Source organism: Haliaeetus leucocephalus, unplaced genomic scaffold (assembly GCF_000737465.1).
Source record: "Haliaeetus leucocephalus isolate CR32 unplaced genomic scaffold, Haliaeetus_leucocephalus-4.0 Scaffold339, whole genome shotgun sequence".
NCBI lineage: Eukaryota > Metazoa > Chordata > Aves > Accipitriformes > Accipitridae > Haliaeetus > Haliaeetus leucocephalus.
Genome location: NW_010972775.1, coordinates 24127120 through 24150939, shown reverse-complemented (window position 1 = coordinate 24150939; position 23820 = coordinate 24127120). Strand labels below are relative to the sequence as shown.

The 23820-nt window shown below is 45.6% G+C and overlaps 1 protein-coding gene across 1 annotated transcript in view; it reads right to left on the bottom strand.

Moving 5' to 3' along the window:
* Positions 1-927: 927 nt before the first annotated feature.
* Positions 928-23820, bottom strand: part of PPIP5K1 (diphosphoinositol pentakisphosphate kinase 1) — a 45698-nt gene continuing 22805 nt past the window's right edge. The window contains exons 24-29 of the mRNA XM_010572207.1: positions 23087-23177; positions 17828-17950; positions 11093-11272; positions 3422-3559; positions 2877-2990; positions 928-1622 (exon numbers count right to left, since the gene is read on the bottom strand). Of these exons, the coding sequence (XP_010570509.1) occupies positions 928-1622; positions 2877-2990; positions 3422-3559; positions 11093-11272; positions 17828-17950; positions 23087-23177 (1341 nt within the window). The remainder of the gene's footprint in view (positions 1623-2876; positions 2991-3421; positions 3560-11092; positions 11273-17827; positions 17951-23086; positions 23178-23820) is intronic.

Below are 23820 nucleotides of genomic sequence, written 5' to 3'. Positions count from 1 at the left end.
CCGTGTCAATCTTGCCCTCAGGCTTGTGCTCACAAGTCATTTACATAAATATGTATTAAATACTTTTCATTTTATATATAATAAAGATTTCTCCTTATTGGTTTCTAATAATCCTGATTTGTTCAAATAGCAGTTTCTTTTGATTTCTGTCACCAAGACTTCAGAGCTGTACCCTGCCTGACCCTTGGGGACTAGAATAAAACCCGTGTGTGTCCTCCCTGCCCACCTCTCTCAGGCTGGATCCCCAGGCTCCTGCCTTCCTGCCCCAGCCCAGCAGGAAAACATCCAAGTCCACATCAAAGAGATGTTTTCTTGCATGTGGCAGTCTTGAACCTGATCCCCTCATTACTGTCCTTCCCACACTCATTCAGAGTGCTTTCTGCTTCTCCTAGTCTTCCTGCCATGGACTCTGGACCTGTTCTTGGTGGCCAGTGGTGGGAATTGAGAGAGGAAGAAGGAAGGAACAGAGAGGAGGTTGGTGGTTGTGATGGATCCAATTACTTTGGGCCCAGAATACCTTCCTCTGAAGGCTATGGGCCAAAAAAATCTCAAGGGAGCATCTGTCCCCTTTTGACTTACCACCCCAAAAGCCTTGGCCATACCAATCCTCTAACTCTGCTGTCCCAGCGAGCATACAGCCCTTGGAACACCAATGCAGCCCTATGTCCCTGCTCCATGGAGGTGCCATGCCAGTACCAAGACTCCATTTGTTATTAATTTAACAAGGCAGATGGGGCATTGTCTCTTGCCAAATGGCAAAGAGCTGGCTTGTGGAGGAGCAGAGCAGACTCTTCCACACCCCAGAGTCCTGTGGCCTTGGGACATGGCTTGTTCTGTGCTGTGGACAGCCAGCTGCATGAGGTGCTGTGCAGGAAGCTGGGCTGCCTCCAGGCTAGAAGCGCTTGCAGTGTGCTGTCCAGTGAGCCACTAATTCTGCTGATCCTCCCAACACAGCGGCTGCAGCTCCTCCATGCTTTTCTCAGGAGGCAGTGGCTGCACCTGCTGCAGGTGACCAGTCAGAAGCTGGCCTGACAGAGCACTGTCGCCCAGCAGCTCCTCGCCCATATGCTCTGGGTCCAACACCTCTCCCAGCAGCTCCTCTTCACGGGGCACCAAGATCTCCTTGGACAGCCCTGACTGATCCAGGCCAGTCATTCCCCCTATATACCCCTCACCTGGCCTCTCTCTCTCCCCAGCCAGCCTTATATCAGACCCTGCACCACACTTTGGGTTCCCTGTGTTACTTGGCTCTAACATTTCCCCAGCTGATTCTTCTTCATCCAGGTCCACCCTGCTCTTCTCCTCTGGGTTAGAGTCCTCCTCCACCAGCTCCTTCTTGCAGAGCTCCAGGACCTTGCCTGGCTCTGGCCCCTTATTCCAGGTCAGGGTCTCTGGGGCACTTGGCTCCGCCACCGATAACCCAGACATGCCCACCTCCCCATCAAGCCCTCTGCCTGGAGGCTGTCTCTCTTCTTGCTCAGGGGACTGGCTAGTCAGCTGCTCCTCACTTTTGGGGGGACTGATGGAAAGTTTCTCAGTGAAGCTGAAACGAGCGCAGTTGTCCACAGAGGTTGGGGAGGATGGGCCTGCACTGGAGACAGTACTGGAGGGGCCACTGCTGTCTGCAAAGAGGAAGAAAATTCTTAAACATTTAGTTGATATTTCCCCAGCCCAAAGCCTGGGCAGACCCAAGCTGTCACAGTCCCACAGTTCTACAACCAATAGGTGAGGGTCGTCTATATGTCATGCAACCTGGCAGGGGCGTGCAGCTGCTCTTAGGTGTGTTTCTGGCAGTTCAGCTGATGAAAACCCAAGCACAAACACCACAATTACATCTTGTCATACAGTGCTATGTTGGCATATAGCCAAGAGTGAATTCTGTTGTCATTACAGAGCGAAATGGAAAGTGTGATATTGGGTTTTGAACAGAAAAGCAGTTTCTTTCATCCCTCATTATTACGGAACACTCTCAGCTTCAACTTTGCTCCTCTTGGTTCCTGATACAACCAAGCCCTGAATGTTGAGCTAGAGTCACCACTGGAAGAAGAAATATTGCTTCTCCACTAATGCTTATTCTTGCCTTATATGTACAATGAGCAAAACTAGAGAACAGATCTAGATTATATCTAATCCAGTAAAGGGGAAAGCATTAAACAACTGTTTTCAGTCAAATCGGTTCCCTGATCTTGCTGCCTACACAAACACACACTACTCCTGGCACAAGAAGTGTACAGCCAGGAGAAGAGTAGGACTGCTTTTTCAGTGGCAACCTTGACTTGTGTCATTAAGGCACTTGCTGTGCAACTGTTGGCTAACCCTCTTTCCTTTGAGTTCAAGTCAGATCTGCAAAGGGGACTAACAGCAGTCATCAGCTCTGCAGAGACTACAAGTGAGGCCCAGGAGCTGCAGAAAAGCCTGTAAGTGAAGATCTAAATGATTGGCTGTCCTATATGGAGCTCTGTGTGAGGTATGTATGTGGTTGGTTAGGAAAAGAAGGCATTTCCACATGCCAACACTGAGTTGGCCATGTGTCATGGAGAATCACAAAACTTGAGATGAAAATGAAGTGCATTCAGGCCCTCCATGTCCTAGTGCACAAAGCCAAGGATGTCTGGAGAGACAACATCCATCCTACAGCAGATGTCCCCATGATATACAACACTACAGAGAGTCCCTTCTTGCATCTTTCTTTGGAAGCTTTTTCACAGGGCATATGACTACTTTCCCTTTTACCTATTTCCCCTTTCTGTTTCTCTTCCTTCAAGGGCAAAGCATAGAAACCCTAAGCATGAATACTTGGCTTCCACCATTTAGCACTCTTTAATTCCCTCCCTCACCATCACATTCACCCCTGATCAAGAAAGGAGCACACTCACACCAAGGGGGCTTATCCGAACGCTGGCGCAATGGCAAAGAGGATGATGACAGGATTCTCTGGGACATAAAGGGGTCTCCTGGTATCTGGCTGCCAATCATTGAATCAAACAAAGCTTCAAGAAAAAAAAATACACAGATCAGTAATATTCAGACAGACATAAAGGAATGGCTCGCAGCCCAGCAGCCATGAGCAGGCACTCCGGGAAGAGCTCAAGAACAGTGCAAATTCAGAGCCATGCCTGTCCATCAGCTCCTGGGAATCTGAGGCTAAGATTTCCCAAACTGGAGTTTGTATCCACATCACCATACTTATCAGCTACAGACAGACCTGACCAATTACTTCTCTCTCAAGTAAGTGGCCTAGGATGGCTCTGAGCTAGATCCCATAGCTCACTCTTGGGCTAGAACACCCTGGAACAGGTTTCAGAGACTGCACTTATTGCCAGTCCTGTCAGGCTGATCTGTCCTGATAATGTAAAAGAGCAAAAGTTCTTGCCTTGACTCTGTTCTGGCTTACCCAGAGACAAGCCCACCTCACCAGTACCTGCGGTAGACTGGACATGTGATTCGCTGCAACTCCTGCACACAGCCGTCAGGAACTCATTGACCTGTCGCAAAGAGAGGGAGTTGTGCAGGGTCTCCAGGGGATAAATGGTGGGAACCATGGAACAGCCTTCAAAACCTGGAAAGAAACCCAATCAGAAAATGAATAGAGCAAACAGCAACCTAAATCCATGCAGGACCACTCATGGCTGAAGGAGCTGGGCAGTCTGGGAATCAAACACTCAGGCCTAAGGTCACCTTTTCTAGGCCAAGAAAATCGCCACTAGGCAATCACATGCAATAACAGACCTGAAAGCAAGCGTCCGGGCACACGCAGAAGGAGGGGGAAGAGGAGGAAATGTATCTAGCAGCAGCCATGTTTGCTGCAAAGCCTGTGACCCTCTTGCTAAAATATATGGTTATGATGGAGAACTTGGCACAGTGCCTACACTTTACAGAAGCTAAACAGAATTTGAGTGAAGTCAACAGAATTTCCATAAAAGGACCCCCACCACTAGTGACATCCCAGCCTGGGACACAGTCCACCTTCTCCCCATCAGCGAGGTAGTGCACACTGCTACAAGTGCAGGGAGCGGCAGAACCTCTCTCTCTCACAGTATACCCTCCAATGTACGGCTGACAGACTGTACCCCAAGGAAGGGCTGGACAATAGTTTGAATTATTTGTCTGCTTAATGAGACTTGACTGCCAGCAAACCCAGAATTAGTAGAAATAGGTATTTCAACATTTAACAGAGCTCAGAGCTAAGGTGCATCACAACCATTCACAATAAATTCTTTGCTACTCAAGCCAGTGGAGTATTACAGCAAACCATCTTCCTCTTCATCCAAGCTTCTTGGCAATATTTTGTGGAACCAAGCCAACCTGAAACTGTCAGAGGAGGAAGGAAAAAACAAATGAGTCTCTGGACATATGGGAACAAGGCCTCCTCCTGCTCTGTGCCACTTGAGTTTAAAGGCCTCTAAACTTCTTAAGCTTAGGCTTCCCATTCTGTGACTCCATAGTTCCCTTCAAGGAGCTGAAAAAGACCCTGGGAAGGAATTGGGTTTGTTCCTACAGAGAAGGAAAATTACTTTGAAATGCAAAACATACAACAGTTCTTGATGCATTACTGTGTCAGGATTGCTGCCCAGCACACTGACAGGCTAAAATTGATCCCTGCAGCTTGACAGCACCTAAGGAGAAGACCTAGAGCACCTGGTCTGTCTGCTAAGTATAGTCATTGTTCCAAACACCTTCAGGACAGTCTGCTCCAATCCACTCACCTAACCCAGGTCTGCAAAAGCCAAGGAGCATGAGCCAGCAGATGGTATTTAGAGTGAATCCACAAGCAATACGAGGAGGCTGCAGACCAGATCATCACCAGTTTGCAGTGCTGCAGAGAGACATTCACTGCTATAACAGCTACTGGAGATAAAGAACCCTTCAGACAGTCCAGAGAGGTTACCTATGCCACAAAGGGCCTACAAACATCAATTCAAGACATGAAGGATAACAAATCCTTGGCTAGCATGAAGGATTGTAAGACACAGGAAAAATACCATACTCTTCTGTCCCTTGCTGAGAAGTCCTTAGAGTGGAAGTGCTGAATAAGGCAGAGTATCTGTTCATTATCTTCTCATATGCATTCTGGGAGACAAAGCTAAAGGAAAAGGGTGAGGGCAAGACTTAACGAACAGCCATGTGGAGGTGGTTGTGAAACAGCATAGTATGAAGCTAACATCATTTCACAACAGAATCTAGTTTAAGAGGGGCCAAAGTTGGCTCAGCTATTGGGATCCCCAAAGAAAAAGGGAAGAAGTTTGAATATAACATAGGGCAAAGCAATGTAGTTACAAGATACACCGGAGGCACTGATGGGGATCTGAGTGCTTGGGCACTCCTCTAATAAAAAGAGGAAATGGAAGGTCCAGCATTAAAGGAAACATGTGACACTGACAATGCTACTGATGTGAAATGATACACCTATATCCCCAACATGCCAAATGCCTGCTCGCACAGCTCTGCTCAGCACTATGTCACTTAACGGGTCTCAAGCAAGTAGAGAAAAAGGCAAAAGTTTTCCTTCTCAATGTGAAGCACTACTATTTTCAAGGAATCCCTCTCATTCGTGTATGGCAGCCCATTTCCCTGCACACCTCCCTTGACCTGCTTAGCTGCTGGGGAGAGGCCAACAGCAGCAGTTTCATGCCACCACAGCAGAGCCCAAGCAGAAGTTACCGCTAGAGACTGTAATCCTTATGTGTATCACAGCAGCAGCCAGAGTCCCCAGTGAAGGCTCTGACCACTGCTGCACCACACACATTTAGCAAAGAACTGACATCTTTGGGAAGGGATAATAAAAATAAAGCATGAGTGCAAATGATGGGAACCTTTCCAGCCTGACAGTCACCCAGTGCTGACTGCTCAGCTACTGCTGATGCTTCCCGAAACTTTTCCTGGGGCCTGAAGGGCAGGAGTCTGTGATGCAGACAACGGCACAAGAAATTAGACAGAGTTCCATTCATTTTGTACCAAAGTCAAACAGCAGCCCACAAAGGAACAAGTTTCATTTTTCATTTCATTCAGGTTTGACTACACTAGCGGCATTACGCATGCAGAGGGCAATCTGCTTCCTCCAGAGTTAGGCCCACCCTGCAGGGAGAGGCACGTGGTGGGGGTCTGCAGACGAGAACAGCTAAAAATTAATCCCAAAATCAACTGTAATCTTCCCCAGGCAAGGAGTACAGCGTGGTTATGTCTCCAAAATTTTTGTTCAGTAAAATAGGAAGAAACCATCTGTTAGAGTATAGAAAACAAGATTTGGTTATGGGAAAAACCTTAAGATACACAAGGCAGAGGAGTCTGCTGAGTATGTATTATTTTGTTTGTCCAAGGAGACTGCATGTGATGTAGGGGAGCAGCTATGGGGAATCTCCACTCTGAATCAATAATGCAGCAGCATCCTGACACAGCAGCAGAGAGAATGGTATTGCCTGAAGAGACATTCTGCAGGTGAGACCACCAGAGGTGGTCCAGCTAGAGGATTACAAGGCCTGTTTTGACTCCCCCAGGCATGCTGATGCCAAAGCTGAAGGCCCACTCACGTTACAGCTGAGTTAACTATGTTCCAGTTTGAGCTCTTCTCTCCCCAGAGCTTCATGTTCTTAGCATGTGCATACTGTCAGAGTCTACTTGGTGTAATCACAGTTTATGAGGAAGTTCGAGGGAGTGACTGTCCCCTTAGAGTAAGACTGTTTCAGAGCTGCCTAGTACCAACACACAACACTTCATAAGAGTATTAAGAAGGTGACTTGGGTATAAGGACCTGTTAGCAGAGATCATCTAGCACACTATACCATATAAAGCAAATGGTGACCTGCACCTGTCTCACATCTTCCATCAAAACCAGAGAATCCCAGATTTCTAGGAGACTCCAGCAGGCAGTAGGAACACACAGATACAACTCTTGTGAACAACTACCTCTTAGCAGATGACCTCAAAGAAAGAGTCAAGAAGTGCCACCTTTTTACCTGGACTACACAATGATGAATTCTGATATAGCCAACACCTACTTTATGATTACATGGCTTAAACGCCAAGGAAATACATTACAGATCTCTGAGGGAACCCTATATGCTCTGTTACCCTACTGCTCTTTCACTGCAGATGTAACAGGTACTTTCATCCATTTAGCTATATTTCCTTCAGTCACCCTGAGGTCTGAAAGAAAATTCAACCAAAAGTGTTAGCAGCAGAACTAAAATAAGCAGATTTTTATACTGGGAGAAAGGAAGAACAAGGGAGAAAACAAGACCTTGAATTCATTTGCATCTTGATTACTGCAGGAGATGTCCCAGTCTAAACCCTCAAGAGGAAATCAATACCATTTCATTAAGAGGAAACATCTAATTTGAATCAAGGTAACACAAAGTTTCCTAAATTCTATGTACGCTCCATAAAGACACGAAGAAAGCTTACTGTGTAATATGAGTTGGGAAAGTTGAGTTTATATGGAACACATGCTACCCCCAGAATGAGATCAGTGTTGGTGTGATTATCCCTCAGAGCTGGTAATTCAGCAGATCACCTGGGAGCCAGCAGAATTCCTGGCTAGTGGGCACGACAAAGGAGCAGTCTTCAGGTAGTCCAAATAGCATGTTCCTCAGCTTTACTAAGATTGAGCTGAGGTCCCAAATAAGGCAAGCTTCTCTACTAGCAGAGTGGGCTCATTAAAGGAGAGAACATACTTGCTGCTGGCAAGTAGAAAGCAGCCAAACTGTTGTCAGCCAACAGACAAAGACAGAGGCCAAGGAAGACTCAGGTGAGAAGTCTTTCTGGTCCAAAGCAATCCTTTTTGTGTATTATATTTTTGTCTGAGAGTTCTGAACATTACTACACACAATGTGATTAGCAAAAGTTGCTGAGTTACTACTACCCAGCTCGCCAGTTGTGAACTCTACACTGGAGTGGAAAGGGTGCCTGTTCCTTTCTAATGGAGATCCTGAAAGCAACAGGCAAACCAACAGTACCTGCAACATCCCAGAAAGGTCTGTACGCCAACTCTTCTGGAGCAAAGAAGCACTTGCCCAGTCCCAGCACAGATTCTGAAGGGCATGGGAGAAAGGACACTCAGCAAGTTCCTCTCTAACATGCTTGGTCAGTCCAGCCTTATTTTGTTGGGAGAACTCCAATATGCCACATGTATATTTGTATGTGTTTATATATGCATACATGGTTATGAGCATGAAGTAGGATTTTTACTAACCAGCCTTTCTAAATGTAAGTGTCCTGGTTTCAGCTGGGATAGAGTTCATTTTCCTAGTAGCTGGTATAGTGTTGTGTTTTGCATTTAGTATGAGAGTAATGTTAATAACACACTGATGTTTTTAGTTGTTGCTAAGCTTCTCATACTGCCCTGCCAGCAGAGGCTGGGTGTGCACAAGAAGCTGGCAGGGGATACAGCCAGAACAGCTGACCCAAACCGACCAAAGGAATATTCCATACTGTATGACATCATGCCCAGTATATAAACTGGGGGAAAAGCTGGCCAGGGACTGTTGCTCGGAAACTGACTGGGCATCGATCAGCGAGTGCTGAGCAATTGCATTGTGCATCACTTGTTTTCTATATTCTAATTCTTTTACTATTACTATTATTATTATTTTTATTACTATTACCATTATTATTATTTTCTTCCTTTTCTGTCCTATTAAAACTGTCTTTACCTCAACCCACTGGGTGGGGGAGTGAGCGAGCGGCTGTGTGGTGCTTAGTTGCCGGCTGGGGTTAAACCACAACATACAGTCAGCTGTAAGGTCTATCCTAGTTCAGCACCTCTCTGGCCACAGTGCCAGAAGTGGCTACAAATGAAGGGGTATGAGACTAGACAGCACGTAGTGACTCTTCCCCCAGGCAGTCCCCCAAACTCCAGTGACCTGTGGCTCAGAACTGCTCTAAGCCTGATGTGTCTCTTCCATATTCTCCAGTCTCCCCTTGAACTCAGTTAAGCTCCTACCACCCCTACGTACCATAGTGAGGAGTTTCACTCTGCATGGAAAAAATCACTTCTGTCTGAAGCTGCGTCTACTCACTCCATTAGAAACCTCCTAGCTCCTGTACTGGAACAGACATTGAACTGCGGATCCCCACCACTCCCTCTCCAGGCCACTCTGACCACTATCACAAACATCTCTCCCAGACTGCAAATTTCTACCTTTTCCACATTGTCCCAAATAGTGATGGTCAGATCAGAGCCCACCACTTTATATATGAATTTGAGGCTGTTTCCCCTTGTCATTTAAATTTATTTACACTGAACATCACCTGCTGTTTTATTGCCCACTCATTCTCAGAGGACCATTCTCTGTTTCCTCACAGCTGACCTTTGGCTTCAGTACCACTGTAATTCATTATGAACATGAACTTACTTCACACTCTTCTTTTTCCCATCTATGACAACACAGATAAGCACAGGTTCCCAGACAGATTGCTTCAGGGCTCCACCGTTGATCTTTCCAACTATAGATGCCAACTGCATACTTTTAACTCCCTGATTCTATCTTTTAATTCATGTTTTCTTTGTGTGGATAGAAGTACAGTTGAAAACCAAGAAAGAGAGGATACGAGTATGTAGTTTTCACAAGGCAGGGGAAGTTGGGCTGTTAGCTACAGACACTGGAGAAACATCTGCTCTGAGAAGAACCCCAGCAGGAGTCCCAAACATGCTAATTAACTGTGGGCTTGATGACAGACTGAGAAAACAGCAAGAAAGACCTCACTGATTGCAGAGATCTGATTTCCACACAGGAAGGCTGCTACACTGAGGTACATAACTCATACATTTGGCTGCATTAGGGCAGGCTGCACAACCCAGCACCATGCTGCAATGTTTGGCGTATCACTGCCCAAAGCACTGAGTTAATTTCCTCTCCCTACCGGAGCTCACAGGAGATGGCCGAGATCTGCAGCAGGGGAAGCTCAGCTTTAGTTTTGGAGCAGTCTGCTGTGTTCCAGCATCTCTTCCCTTGAAGCAATTTTGCTCCTCGTTAGTATTTGTTGCTAGGAGACCAAGGATTGTCCTAATTATATATGAAAAGCAACAGCCATCTCCGAATTGCCTACTTGACAGAAAGGGCCATATCAAGAAAAACAGACTGTGTAAGAAAAATTCTCATTTTCCAGGCTCTGAAAACACTTCATCTTGTTGCTTCACTACACAAAAAGCTATAGTGTCTCTGCCCCTTCCACCTATGGGTCTGAATGAAAAAGGAGGTCCATGCATCACACCACACAGCTCAGCAAGCCACATGCACCAAGCAGGTTTTATGGTGCAAGGTAAATATTAACAGCAAGCCCTAGCTAGCTGCCTCTCTCAGAGAGGAATCTTTCTACCCGCTTTAGAAGCACTGAGACCTCAATGCATCAGACTTCCCGTCTGTGCCAGAGGCTGAAAAATACCAGAGAAACAGTAGCAAGTTTTGATTTATAACATCTAGATTCAATACTGAAATTGCCTACCTCTTCCCACCAGAGACACGACACGCTAACAAAAGTCCTAAGAGGCAGAACAGATGCCATGCAATGCAGCCACACAGAAGCTCAGTTTCTACCCTATCTTAACTTGGTGTCTCTAGAAACAACACAATCCCACAAGCACTCACTTCCCCAAAATTCCACAGCAAGTTCACTCTGCACGTGACCAGCTGCAGCACCTCCTTAATCTTCTTTCTTCCCATATTCTTACTATTCACTTTGGTTCCTCCATTAATAATGGGACACCCTGCAGCACCCCACTGAGACCTGCACAGGGGTATCATGTCAGCAGGGCATCACACCGCTAGGAACTCAGCATCTAACCTGAAGGAAGCTTAAGGGCTTACCCGAGCTAAAGGAAGGAGGCAAAAAATAATTGCCAAAGATGGAAAGAGCACAGTTACAGCCACACGAAGAGCACTGGCTCCATGTGGAAAGGCTACTGCCTAAGGCTCCCAAACTGCCAGGTGCAACAGCCCACACAGCTTGCTGCAGCAGCAGCCCAGAGATTTAAGGGATGCGGTGAGGGAAATGCTTTCCTTTTTTAGAAGCAAAGCATACTTTGCATTCTCAAGCAGACAGTGGTCCCTGCTCAGCTATGAGAGCATGGAACCAAGGCAGCTGCAGCGTGCAGTACCGTAAAGACACTCCAAGTCATCCTGCCCTGAGATCAGCCAGCTCCTGAAGAGGCGCAGGTGGTAGGAGCACTGCTGGAGGTGATGGGCTAGAGTGGCATCCAGGGAGATGTTCCGGCTCGTGGCATAGTCAGAGGAAAAACGGCGCAGCAACTGGGCAACGTGGTGGTGCTCAAACGCATCTGGAGGAAAGGGGGCCATAGAGAGTGAGAGGAGAGGGGCAGGTGCAGCTGGGGATAGAGAAATTGTGGAGATGTGAGGAGGGAGCTGCCAGCACCAGGGCCACTGGGTGGGAAAGACCCACACCACACACTGAAGCCCAATCCCTCCCGCCACAAGCAGGTCAGGAATACCCTTAGATCTACATACCCCCAGTCACATTGCAGCAGGCTAGCCTCCCACCCGGCCCAGCCTTTGCCAAATGCAGCTGCACTGCAGGGGCAGTCCCTGAGCAGCGAGCTTTCATCTTTGTAAGTGAAAGTCTGACAAGCGAATAAATTTTAGGACACGTTCCAAGTCCAATACAGTTCAGGTTTGGCTAGATAAGAAGGTCAGGCCCACACTCGCCCTCCCCCAGCTGAGACAAGAAATCCAGACTGCCAACAGAGCGTTCAAGTCCTGCATCCAAATGCAGCCAGCTACCTCAGCACATGGAAGAGAGCAAACGGCCCAGCATCAAACAACCAGAAGCTGTGAAAGGGACACTGGGGGACAGCAGGGTTTGACTGAGAGCATAGTGCTTAGAGCGTGGAAGAACAGAGGGAGCACAGAAGTGCTGACCTTCCCTCTCTAGACTCTCAGAACAGCCCTGTGCAATCTTCTGTGATATCCTTGCATGGCAGACAAGACACTAGCATGCAGGCATGTCTCCTCCTCCACGTATGCAGCCTCAGGACTCATGTCACACTCCCAAGATTCATGAGACTGGGGCATAAACCATCTGGCCTGACACTGTGCTTGGCCACTGGTCTGGTTCACCCATCCCATTTCACCACATAGAGGCAGCTCTTCAGAAACAAAATCCAGATTCAGAGCTGTGAATAGCTTTTGCCTCCTCAGGCAAGTGGTTCATGGGGCTAAACATCCTTCCTGCTAAAACCAGCGCCAAGCCTAGACCAAATATGCCTAACTTCAATCTCACACCTGCTGGACCTCTGTCTTTGTTTTCTTGATTAAGGAATACTTTGCTGTTAGAAATATTCATTGGGTTCTTGGGAAAAACCTGATGCCCAGTTTCACTTTATTGTATTTGAGGCAGGGGCAGTTGCTTTACAGTGTGGCTTAGGAAAGACTGGTGCTTGGTACAAGTTTTGCTGGCAAGATAGAACGACACATTCTGGTGACATACACCACGTGAGCTCAGATGGTATCCAGACATACAAACAAATTGAGCAGTTGGTCACTCGGGGAATAACAAAACCAAGCAAACACAGAAAATAGGTTGCCTTCGGTTATTTGAAATGATAAAGCCACATTTAGCTGCCCTTTCCCCTTTCATCTTTCCCAAAACTCCGGTCTTCATAACAGTCTTCTGAAATTCTTTAATCTTCCAGATCACGCAGAGCAGAATATCTTCACATTTACTAAGCAACGAGATTGCAGAAGCAGCCTTGATCACGTAAGACAGAAATACTTAACCTTTTATCTTTCAGTGACCTGCTTTGGTTATAACTCATCTCAACAGCAGGAGCCATGAGGTAGGAGTGGTGCTGTGAAACAAACCTTTTCAAAAGTTTCTGTGCAAGACTTGGATAATAAACACTAGTTCAAGGTATCTGCTACAACAGAGCTAGTGGTCTTTAACATCAAAAGACTCACAGTTCAGGTGTCAGGTTAGTAGCAATATGAAGCAGAGATAGAGTCGACAGAAGCACTGTCAGACATTCTTTACCAAGCCTTTTCATAGCTACAAGCATGACAGGCGTCAAGCAGGTTACGTCACCCTGGGTGGCATGGTGCCGATCCCCTCCTACCTCAGGAAGGTGGCAGGCCCATGCCAGCATTGCTCACCAACAGCAGACGAATGAAAGCTCTGGAGAGACACCATTCCCAGGATAACATCTGCAGGAAAGGTGAGCCTACTCCCACCAACATCACCATGCTTGGAGCAACCAAGGGACCACTCTAACAGACAAGTTTTCAAATAGGAGGCCATGAGGTTACCAGTACTCCTAAAACGACTGTGCTGAGGAATACCAGGCACAGAGGGAACGCTGTTAGCACCTCCTTCTCTCCCACCATAGACTGTGCTCTTCCAGGTGACACATGGGTAGCCTTAAGGCTATCCTTGTTTTGGTCCTGCAAATCTGCATTGTAGAAACTGAGGACCTAAGCTGCTGATGCTCTTAGGATATGGAGTGGATATCACCCCCACAAATCCAACAGTATTCTATCTCCGACCGCCACCCCCCCCCCAAAGGAAGCATGAAAGAAGGCCTTAATGTCAGCAGTGGAATTAAAGGCTGCTTTAGGAGTCCATTCACAGAGCCACTGCTCTTGCTTTTTCACCTGGGACACAAATGCCTTGGGGGACAGCAGAGGAACCACTGAGAAGTAACAAAGGGTGAATGAACACGTTAGTCACAACAAGACAATGGGGGAAAGTGAAGCATGTTTAGACACCAGATACACAGACACAAAAAAACCACAAGAAGGCTGAGAGGAGAGTATGTGCAGAGAGAACTGAATGTGAGCATGGGGTTAGAAGTGTGAGGGAACGTCAAATCAAGGAAGCAAACGTACCATTAGTCGGATGCTTTGCAAACGACACAGAAAATCGTTTTACGGCTGGCATAGACAAGAGCTCTGAGGAAATAAAAACAGATCATCTCAGTTAACAGCCTGCTTCTAAGGATCCCCCGACCTTCATATGCTTGCAACTACCCTTTCAGGTTCACCTTCTTCTTGATCCCCATAACACATGCTCTTGTTGGCACTGCTGTAGCACCCGGGGCACGCTCTACCTGCAGGTCTGACTGAACCTTTTGGCTTCCTAGCACTCTGCCAGCTCCCCACTTCCCTTGCACTGCCCTGCCAGGGTCTCCCCTGACACTGCAAAGACCTCAGCCACACTCTTGCAATCACAGACAGCATCTCATACCTTCCCACCACACTTCCAGCCATTCTGAGAGCAACCCAGGCTCAGGCCAGTGCAAGATGCAGTTAGGCCATGCTCACAGCCACAGGAGCACATGGCCAAGCAAGCAGCAGCACCACAGGAGGATAGTTCTCAGGATTCCCCTCTGCCCAAGGAAAATGACAACTGTTCTGCAGTGGAACTGAAGAGCTCTGGCATAGGTAAGTGCAGCCCAAAACATCTTAATGCAAGCTAAACAGAGCTATGTATGACAACTAACTAATTAGGGAACAAACAGAAGACCCATGAAGACATGCCTCTACAGTTCTGTTGCTCAAAGCATTTCAGTACAGAAGAGGTTTTGGGATACTCCTGTCAGAGTGGTCCTCAGGCTTCTCCTGGCCACATCCCAGGCCAGGCCAAGCTCTCCCATAGAAATCACACATCAGAAAGACAGTGCAAGGACAGATTCTATGCATCTGATAGGGTGCAAACAGATGAGCTTTAAAAGATATGGATTAGTCTCCAAAAAAAAAGCTGAAAACTTTAGTTTATTCCCACTCTGGAAATTCCTCAGCTATCATGGGAAAGAATGGCCTAGATCAGATCATCTGTATGTAGGATTTGATGTGAGATCCCAGCCAATCATATCTTTTGCTGCTATTTAGGAACTTTTAGGAAATATTGGAAAATGTTTTTATTTCTCTTTCATGTTTCATGTGTCCGTTGTACCTAGTCAACAGAGTCTCTAAGCCTATCCCTCTACACCAAGGTTAGAAGATACACAAATCAATTTATGCTCCACACCCCCATTGTGCTTCTCTAGCTACATCCACTGACTTGGCCAAATAATATATTTAAACCAACTCTCAAACTTGCTGCAATTTCCTTCACCAGCATAACATCCCTAAAAATTGTTTTTCTTTCTTTAAACTCAACAAACAGAGCATGACAATCTTCCCTACACATGCAATCCTTTAGAAGTGTCCAAGTCCTGGAGCTGCAGTCAGCCAGCTGGTAACCACCTCCATTCCACCCCACACCTCCCCCTTGCCTTTACAGCACATCAATTTAAATGGTACTGCAACATAGCTTACTGGATCCCTGGCTTCAGACAAGCCAACTTCAAATCACAACCATCAGTGGACTTCCCTTCAACCTGAGGTTGGACACAACTTTCCACTGAAGTGTTCCTTAGTCCTCTTCCAGCCCCAAGCAAAAAAGGCTTCAGAAAGAAGGGCCATTTTAACTTCACTTGAGCAAGTCTTTGGTGAAGTGCTATAAGCCATGCGCCACACCTTGAAGCACCACAACCATGAAAAAATATCAGAGAATTCATGCAAAGATGTGCTCCAGAATCTGAAGGTTTTTAAACTTTATTAGCCCAATGACCGTGAAGAAGCCCTTGATACAAATGTACTCGACGAGGCTGCTGTGTCACTTACTGTATTCAGCTCTAGTGATGTTTGGTTTAAATGCCATTGTTCAGCATTTCACTGGTGCTCATTTAAGCAGGAACATGCAGATCAAGGGCTTTTTTCACATTCCAAACTACCTTCCCCAGACGCTAAAGACACTTCTGCCTCCTACTTGTTTTTCCAAGCCCCCCACTTCTTCCTCACAATTGCTCTTATTGCAGCAAGGCGCTGGTAGCACAGGGTGCCATAGCACACTAAGAAACATAAGAAAAGAAGTGTAACATCAAGATGAATAATTCTGGGCTGTGTTAGTCACACACTAGTTTAAATAAGTTTGACTTTTAAGTACTTGAGGGTACAACTGCGTCTCAGCACGCAGAGACCTTGTCAATGAATTTAGGCTAATGCAGCAGGACTCGGCTCTGGACCTTGAATGCGAGTAGCCAGCTGCCGGCACGCTCCTACTACACAGCCTACAGAGAAAGGCAGCACAGCACCAGGACTGAGCAGAATCTGTTCTGTTCCCAGCTCGGTGCAGAGCAAGCAGTCTTTGATGCTTTTCGCTGAGAATTAGTGCTGCCTTGGATTCACACTGCTTACAGAGTTATGGAAGAAAAGCAGCCAGAGCCCTTGCTGGCCTTTTCAGTGGCTCTTCTGGTATTTATGCCCCAGTCTTGTGCCAAACACCATGAGCTTATTCTGGGACTATGAGTATCCAGCACTTGCTGCCTCGAGCAGCTCAGACTGGTACAGCAGGGTTTAAAATCCTCCCAGTTCACCCTCCCTGTCTCTATCACTCACAGCCTGTTGTGCACTAGGGAGCTGCCTGAAGAGGTAAGAAGCAACACAGTTTTCTCTTAAACAGTGAAAAGCAGCACAGAAAGCCAGTATACATAATGGTCTCAATACAACAGCATTCATGAGGTTCCAAGAGGTCTGAGAATTGGATAGCATCTTTCCACCCTGATTTGCTAGGCCATTCTCCTTGCCTTAAAACTGGACAAAAATCCAAACAAATCAACCTCCTGTTTTCCCCAAAGGCCCAAAATTACTGCCTTAATAATTTCCCTACTTTGTAATCCACCAGTGCTAGTGTCCATTATGATCCCAATAAGAAAGGCACTCAGGCTCTCTAAAGTATCAATTAAAATACCATTTGTTAGAACTAACATAAAAAAGTAAAAGAGAGGACAGGTAATCTTACATCCATTCAGATGCTGGGAAGCCCAAGTTGTGTAACATTGGGTGGATTTCCAATTAGGGCACAGCATGCTGTGCAGATCCTATCCACGGAGTGGTTTGTTCAGTGCTGCTCAACTCAGCATTCCAACAAATGGTATGTTAATCAGTACTTACAGAGTTTGAGTGCCTTTCTTACCGGAATCACAACAGACACTTGCACTTGTGCATTACACCCCTCCAGCTCCTCCAGGATATCTCAGTCTTTCCCTGTGCTCCAATTTCCTTGAAAGTAGCAACACAGTCCCTGCTTCTCAACGCATATAATGCACTAGTACAAACCGCAGAACAAGCCGCAGCTGGCAACACCCCTTCACCCATGTGCATCAGGCAACATTTATACTAATGACCCAAATACATTTTACCAGATCATCTTGCTGAACTTTAAGGCAGTTTCTGCAGAACTGCACAATAACTGGACTTTCTGGTCCTTTTGCAGTATTTCATCCAAGTATCCCACTTACCTCAAGCACTTCAGGCATATTACACTTGCTTTCTGACAGCTACCTTGGACTCTTCTGTGTGCCCAACCTTACTCTAATATCCATCTTATCCACCTCCAAGCATATCTCTCTGCCTTTGGGACAGCTCCATCTTCTGTAGGGCGAGGATTACTGTCTCCACAAAAGCTTTGTTTAGCATCAGCAAGATCACCAAGGTAAGCAAGATGATGTGATGTGCTGGATTTCCATACCAGGACAAACCTATTTAATATCTAGACCAATAAATCCTCCTCCACAACAGCAAGTAGTATGAAAATGTCAGACCAAAATCAGACCCCAGAAATACCATACATCAGCATAAAACTCCTTGCAAATCAGCTCCTGTCTTGTCCTAGCAAGGATCACAATTTCTTGGGATATGATAAAATGCATTACTGTAGATGCGGCGAATATACACATTCAACTGTCATTCTTCTCAGCAGTCTAAGCCTTTGCCTCAGTAGCATCCTGAGACACCAAAGTCCACAAATTAACCACCTGCTGCATCGGGAACACACATACCGTCTTTGTATGTCAGGCTGCTGGCAAACTTTTTGCCATGGCTGCGTGCGTAGTCCTGGAGGTTGGGGGCACTGGAGGAGCCTCCCAGCACAGTGGTGCTAAACAGGCCGGTGCATTGTGACCCTGGAAAGGCATGGAAGGTGTTAGTATTACATCTCCACTGCATGCAACTACAGAAAAGCAGGGTTAGTCAAAAAATGAGGAATGAACTGGCTACTTTGCAGGCAATCTCAGGGAAAAAAATTATGCCAGGGAGCATAGGGAGGCAGTATTCCCTATTCTAAATTCAGTAGTGTCAAATGCACAACAGGTAGCCCGAAACTCAGCACCAGGAAAGTTCTTAACTCCGTCCAGGGGTTTATTTCCATTTGGCTTTCTTGCCCTGACCTAGGAGAAACACCTTGACACCCTCTAGTCAGCAAATCTACGTACTCATGTCAGAAAAGCCAAGATGCCAAATCACTGATGTTCATGTCACAGGGCTTCATTTCTCTGCTCTTCTGCCCTTTCTCTTTGGAAAGCTCCTTTTTCTTTAGGACACCAAGAAGAAGAAAGGACTGCCTGATCTGTTATCACCAAATGTGGATTAATCACTCTGTCAAGCAGTAAGGAAAGCAATGTGACCAGAGAGCTTTCTTTCCCAAGCTGCTGCCCAGATGATATTTCACATCCACTTGGTCATGTCTTGCTACTCCAGAGTAGGTCCAATTGTTCCACAAACTACCCTTGCAAAGCATCAGATGTGCACACAGCATGGAACTTTGTTTACCCCATGGCAAGGAATATGGCATGCAAGACAGTCTCAAGCATAGCAGGGCAACCTAATACCGGTGGCTTTGGCAACTGCTGGTGTTTGCTTCTCCAAGGCACAGCTTCTGTAGAGTGACTTGACTTTATGTGATATTTAGGGAACATCAGGCATTTGAAACAGGATTCTTTCAACTGAGGAAAGCAATTGTGAGTGAGACAAAACCTTATTATGGGCCAGACAAAGCCACTGATTAGCCATAAATTCTCTGCTAAACCATCTTGATGCTGCATTCTGTACTGAGAATACCAACTGCTAAAAACAACATTACTCCCACATACAAAAGGCTTCCAGAAACAAGCAGGTTGATCTTGTTCCACCTTGTCTGCCAAGGCAAAAAAACTGACATAATGCCTCTTAGTATTTAACTGGAACAGTGCAACTGTTACTGTTAAAAAGATCCTGCCTATATTGCAAACAGCTCTTGATTCTAAAACAGCATCATAGCATGATTTAGGTTGGAAAGAACCTCTGGAGGCTTCTTTCCCAACACCCCAGCAGGGCCAACTTGGATCAGCTTGCTAGGGTTTGTCCAGTCAAGTTTTGAATACCTCCAAGAAAGGAGATTTCGGAACTTCTCTGGGCCCCTGTTCCAATATCTGGCACATTCATGGTGAAAAATTTGTTCTTCCTAGATAATTGGAATTTCCCATGCTGCAACTTGTGTCTGTTGGACTCTCATCCTATCACCACACACCACGGAGGACAGTCTGCCTCCGTCTTCTCTGTAACCTCCCATTTAGGTGGCTGAACAGCATTAAGGTCTCAACTCCCCACAGCTTCTGATGTGAACAAGCCCTGCTCTCTCAGCTTCTCCTCCAAGGTCGTGTGCTCCAGCCGTCATCCACCTCCACTGCCCTTAATGGGCTTACATCCACTACATCCACACTCTTCTTGCACTAGGGAGCCCAGGACAGGATGGCAGTACTTTAGATGCAGTCTCACAAGAGGTGAAAAGAGAGAAAGAACCAAATCCCTCAGCCTGACAGCTGTACTCCTGCTAATCCAGGAAAGCATGCCGTTGGCCTTCTTTGGTGTAAGGACACACTGCTGCCTCATGTCCACTCATTGCTCTTCAAAACCCCCACTCTTTCTCTGCAAAGCTCCTTTTTAGCCAGAGCTTCTTTGAAGAAAGCACACAGATCCTGAGTTTTGAGCTATTCACATGTAAGCTCAGTCTAAGCTGACATCTGCTCCTGAGAACAGTGGTTGATGACCAAAAAGCTTCTCTTATGCACAGAGCTTAAGCTATTCCACCACTGTGACACTGCTGGTAGCTTTCCACAGGGCGGACTAGCACATATGTGTCCTTGGACAAACAGGCAAAGAACTCTTGCCTGCAGGGTGACTGATACACAAGCCTTAGAAAATTTTCTCCTAATGCCTTAAATTGAAGCTCAGTGCTGACTCAACATGAGCCAGAATCTGTCGGAATGCAAACAAAATTTTGTCAAGCAGCAGCCAGGATGATGCTCCTAATCATCCTCCCATGGCTTAAAAAAACAAACAAACAAACAAACAAAAAACAAAAAAAGCCCCAACAGACTAATTTACTGGCAGATAAAAATGGAACAGAAGATTTTAGTGACTTTCTATCTTAAGCAACCTCATGCCACTAAGGATACCCCAGTGTTTCTGCCATCCTACAGTAGACAGAGGCATTTTGTTAGCACCCTTAAGCCAGAAGAGAATTTACAAAGGTGACTCTATGGATGACAGCAATTGTCTACAGTGAACTCTAGGCAAAGTTACGCACACACACGCATCCTAAAGAACATAATGGTATACTAGCCATTTGGATTTAAGATGTAGCAACATTTGCTAGAAATTACTGTATGTGCTGGATCTTTTTTGTGTATTAAATTTTCAGATGTACATTCAATGTTTCAGATATATTAAAAATGGACATCCCTTATTTCCCTATGGGAGTCTCAGCACAACGCTTCAGGCCCACTGGCAGTATACCACCTCTGTTGCTGAAACAGCAGGATTTTACCCCATTTTGAAGTGTTCTTGCAAGCAAAGCAAGCCACTGAAATTTCCCTAGGCTTCTCAAGCTAGAAGCATACACACAATTGCAGACAATCCACAATAATGCACTTGCTCCTGCCCAGAAAAACATAGCACACCCCAAAGCACCACTTCACATACACAAAGCAAGCTGCAGCCCGCCCCTTTTCCAAACAGACATTAAATTACAGTAAAGACACAATTCTGGCAGGTATAGCAGCAGGGTTATTATAGGAGCTCTGTGCTGCTCCCCATTCCTGCATCCTTAAACATAAGAGGTTATACCTGAACAGACATTCTCCCAGAGGATCCATTCTCCCAACGATAACGAGAGCGAGCCACTGACAAGATCAGGCAACAGGTGACAGGCTCAACTTCAGAAAAGCTTAGAAACAGCAGGTAGTATCTGAATGACCCCCCTCACAGCATAGCTGCTGAGACAAGTATTAAAGTCAAAGTTCAAGCTCCTGTGAGTTCCATATTATTTCTCACAAAGAGAGCACATTTCAGGTCCTAAAGGGGGAAGAAAATAGATTTCTACAAAACAAGCAGGAAAGGAATCAACAAGATTCCTTGAAGAGCTTGACTTTTACAGGTAAAGAGGCATCATTCTTCTTAACAGTTCTCGGGTTAAGAGAAATTCATAGCAACACAGACATCCTGATAACCAGGGATTGTGCAAGCTGGTGTTGCACCACAGGTCTCTCCTGCTCAAGCCTTCTGTGCCTGCAGCTGCAAGACCCAATAGAGAAGAATGATGGTTGGACTGAGTATCTAGCTAGAGGTCTACTGTCACAGATCAGGTCTATCAATTCCTACTCAAAGTTTTGTCTCTGCAGAGCTTCACAGTTGAGAGAGTGACAAGCACAGGCTTCCCAGCAAAGTCAGTCAGGCAAGAACCTGAAATTAAACCTGCTGGGACTGCATTTCAAATTTTGTTGTCAAGGAAAAGTAGTACTTTACAAGGGTCCTGTAGAGTAGTAGTCTTCTCTATTGCCAAAACAGACATTCCTCAGAAACCTGGAAAAGGCTGTAGTAAATAGGCTGTAACATCTGCTTTCCAGAGCACATGCCTTCTGGTACTCAGACATCCAAACAATAAAGATAGTTTGCTTGTAGCATTTGATGTACTCAGTAATTCTCCAAACAGATGCACTTCCTTGACTGTGTGCCATCTCAGAAATTCTCATATTGATTCACATGGATTCACAGAATAACCACAGGTTTCCTCAAGCCTAAGCAAGGCAGTCTATTACAGCTTACTTAATCCTGCAGGTGGTCTGTGAAAGGCAGAAGTAGATGCACCACATGAAATAGCACATTCAGAAACCACTGTGGCCAAGGCTATTGTGCCTTTATGAAAATAATATGCATCAGCCATTCCTTCTTAGATTTTTCCAATTGGCTGGGAGCATAACTGGCAGACTCCAGGGATACTTCCTAACCACTCTGAAGAAAATTCCCTTTACTTGGTAAGAATTAGCTTCCAAAGAAACACCTCATTCAAAAGTGACGAAGAAATGATCAGGCCTTTCAGAAATCTCTTGGCTGCAGGATGTCCACATAACAGAGTAAAGAACTGATGAGTCAGAACTGCTGCAAGTCTACGGCCATGCCATAATGCAAAAATGGTTTTAAAGAAAAAGAAAGTGGGCATAACTTAGGCATTTCCACCTCCTGGTGCTTATTAGTCATCTGCAAGATCTAGGTTTCACAGCTATCTTTGAACCTCATGACAGCAAAGACAGCTTTTCAGTTTCCAAATAGATCTTGCTTTAGCAAAACTATTTCAGGAAGAATTTCAACTATTAAGACATAGTTTAGATTAGGATGGCAGAGAATGGTACTCTCAAGGACAGGCAGAGAACACCAAGTGCCCCAAAATATTCTCTTCTGCTGGCTACCATGCAAAGAATGGCTAACCAGGGATTCCAGCTCAATTAGAGAGCTGTCAAACACCACAGCAGATGACATGATCTGTTCCATACGAGAGATCTTTATGAAGCAAAGGTAGAAATATAATAGTCTTACATGAAGAGCAGCTTTGCATGTAAACTACTGTTTTGCAGAACAGAAAGCACACTAGTTCTCATGTAAAATCATCTCTTCCTACTAAGTTCAGAAATGGTATAACATATGGTAGCAACATGGAACCAGAAGGCCAGCCTGCAAGTACACAGCTTGCTCTGTTGCTCCCATACTATAAAGGATGAACAGTGCATCTTCTGTTACTAGAAGCTGAAGGAGAAGATCATACACAAAAGGAGATACAATAAGACAGTCTCTACAGTGGTCTAAACAGTAACACTAAAAGAAGACATAATACAAACAGAGAGACATACAAGGAACTTAAGCCAGGTGTACATGTGGAGAGACAGACAGATACCCACAGAAATACAGAGGTACAGGTGAGCAGGCTGGTTACAGGTCAAGTACAGTACCTAAGCCACTTTGCTTCATCTCAGAAGATTGCCTGGAATAAGTGCTGAAGAGGCGATAACCTCCTGATTTGGAAGAAGATTCAGATAGCACCTGCAAAGACAGATAGTATAATCAGTGTTGTGCTCCAAGTTACCCACTGGTCTCAAATGCCTTTATACATCAATTGAAGGTAAAGAAAAGTACGTCTCTTCCTTAAAATCACCATTTTCAAGAAGCATAACGCTAAGATTGTGAGAGTGCATGCTCAATTTTTAATTTCAAGTTTGTGTTGGATTGTGGAACAATGGAGATCTCAAAAGTATGAAGGAACTCATGTACTGAGCTCCTTGTCTCCCAGGACTCTTGCTGGGATCACATGGATTTCCTTCTTTAGCAGCAGGAAAGTATACCCCCTTTAACTTAGTATGTGCCTGTTACAAACAGCCCCCGAGTGCTGCACACAAAGATTATGCCATAAGTGACACAGATATGGAAGCCAGCTAACAAATACCTCAAGCCCTAACTCTCTGCTTTCACTGGTTCAGAAAACAGCAAAAATGCCTATGAAACCCCTCCAAAAGAAGGGACAATTCTAGAGCACTTTGAAGGTGCCAGCTACCTGCTGACTGAATCTAGCCTTATGACACATAACAGCCCTAAAGGAGAGAAGTAAGAACAGTAAAATCAATCTTTGTTACATTAGCAGATCAGTGAATGGGACAGTTCTAAACCCTGAGAGTTTAAACACTCTGTA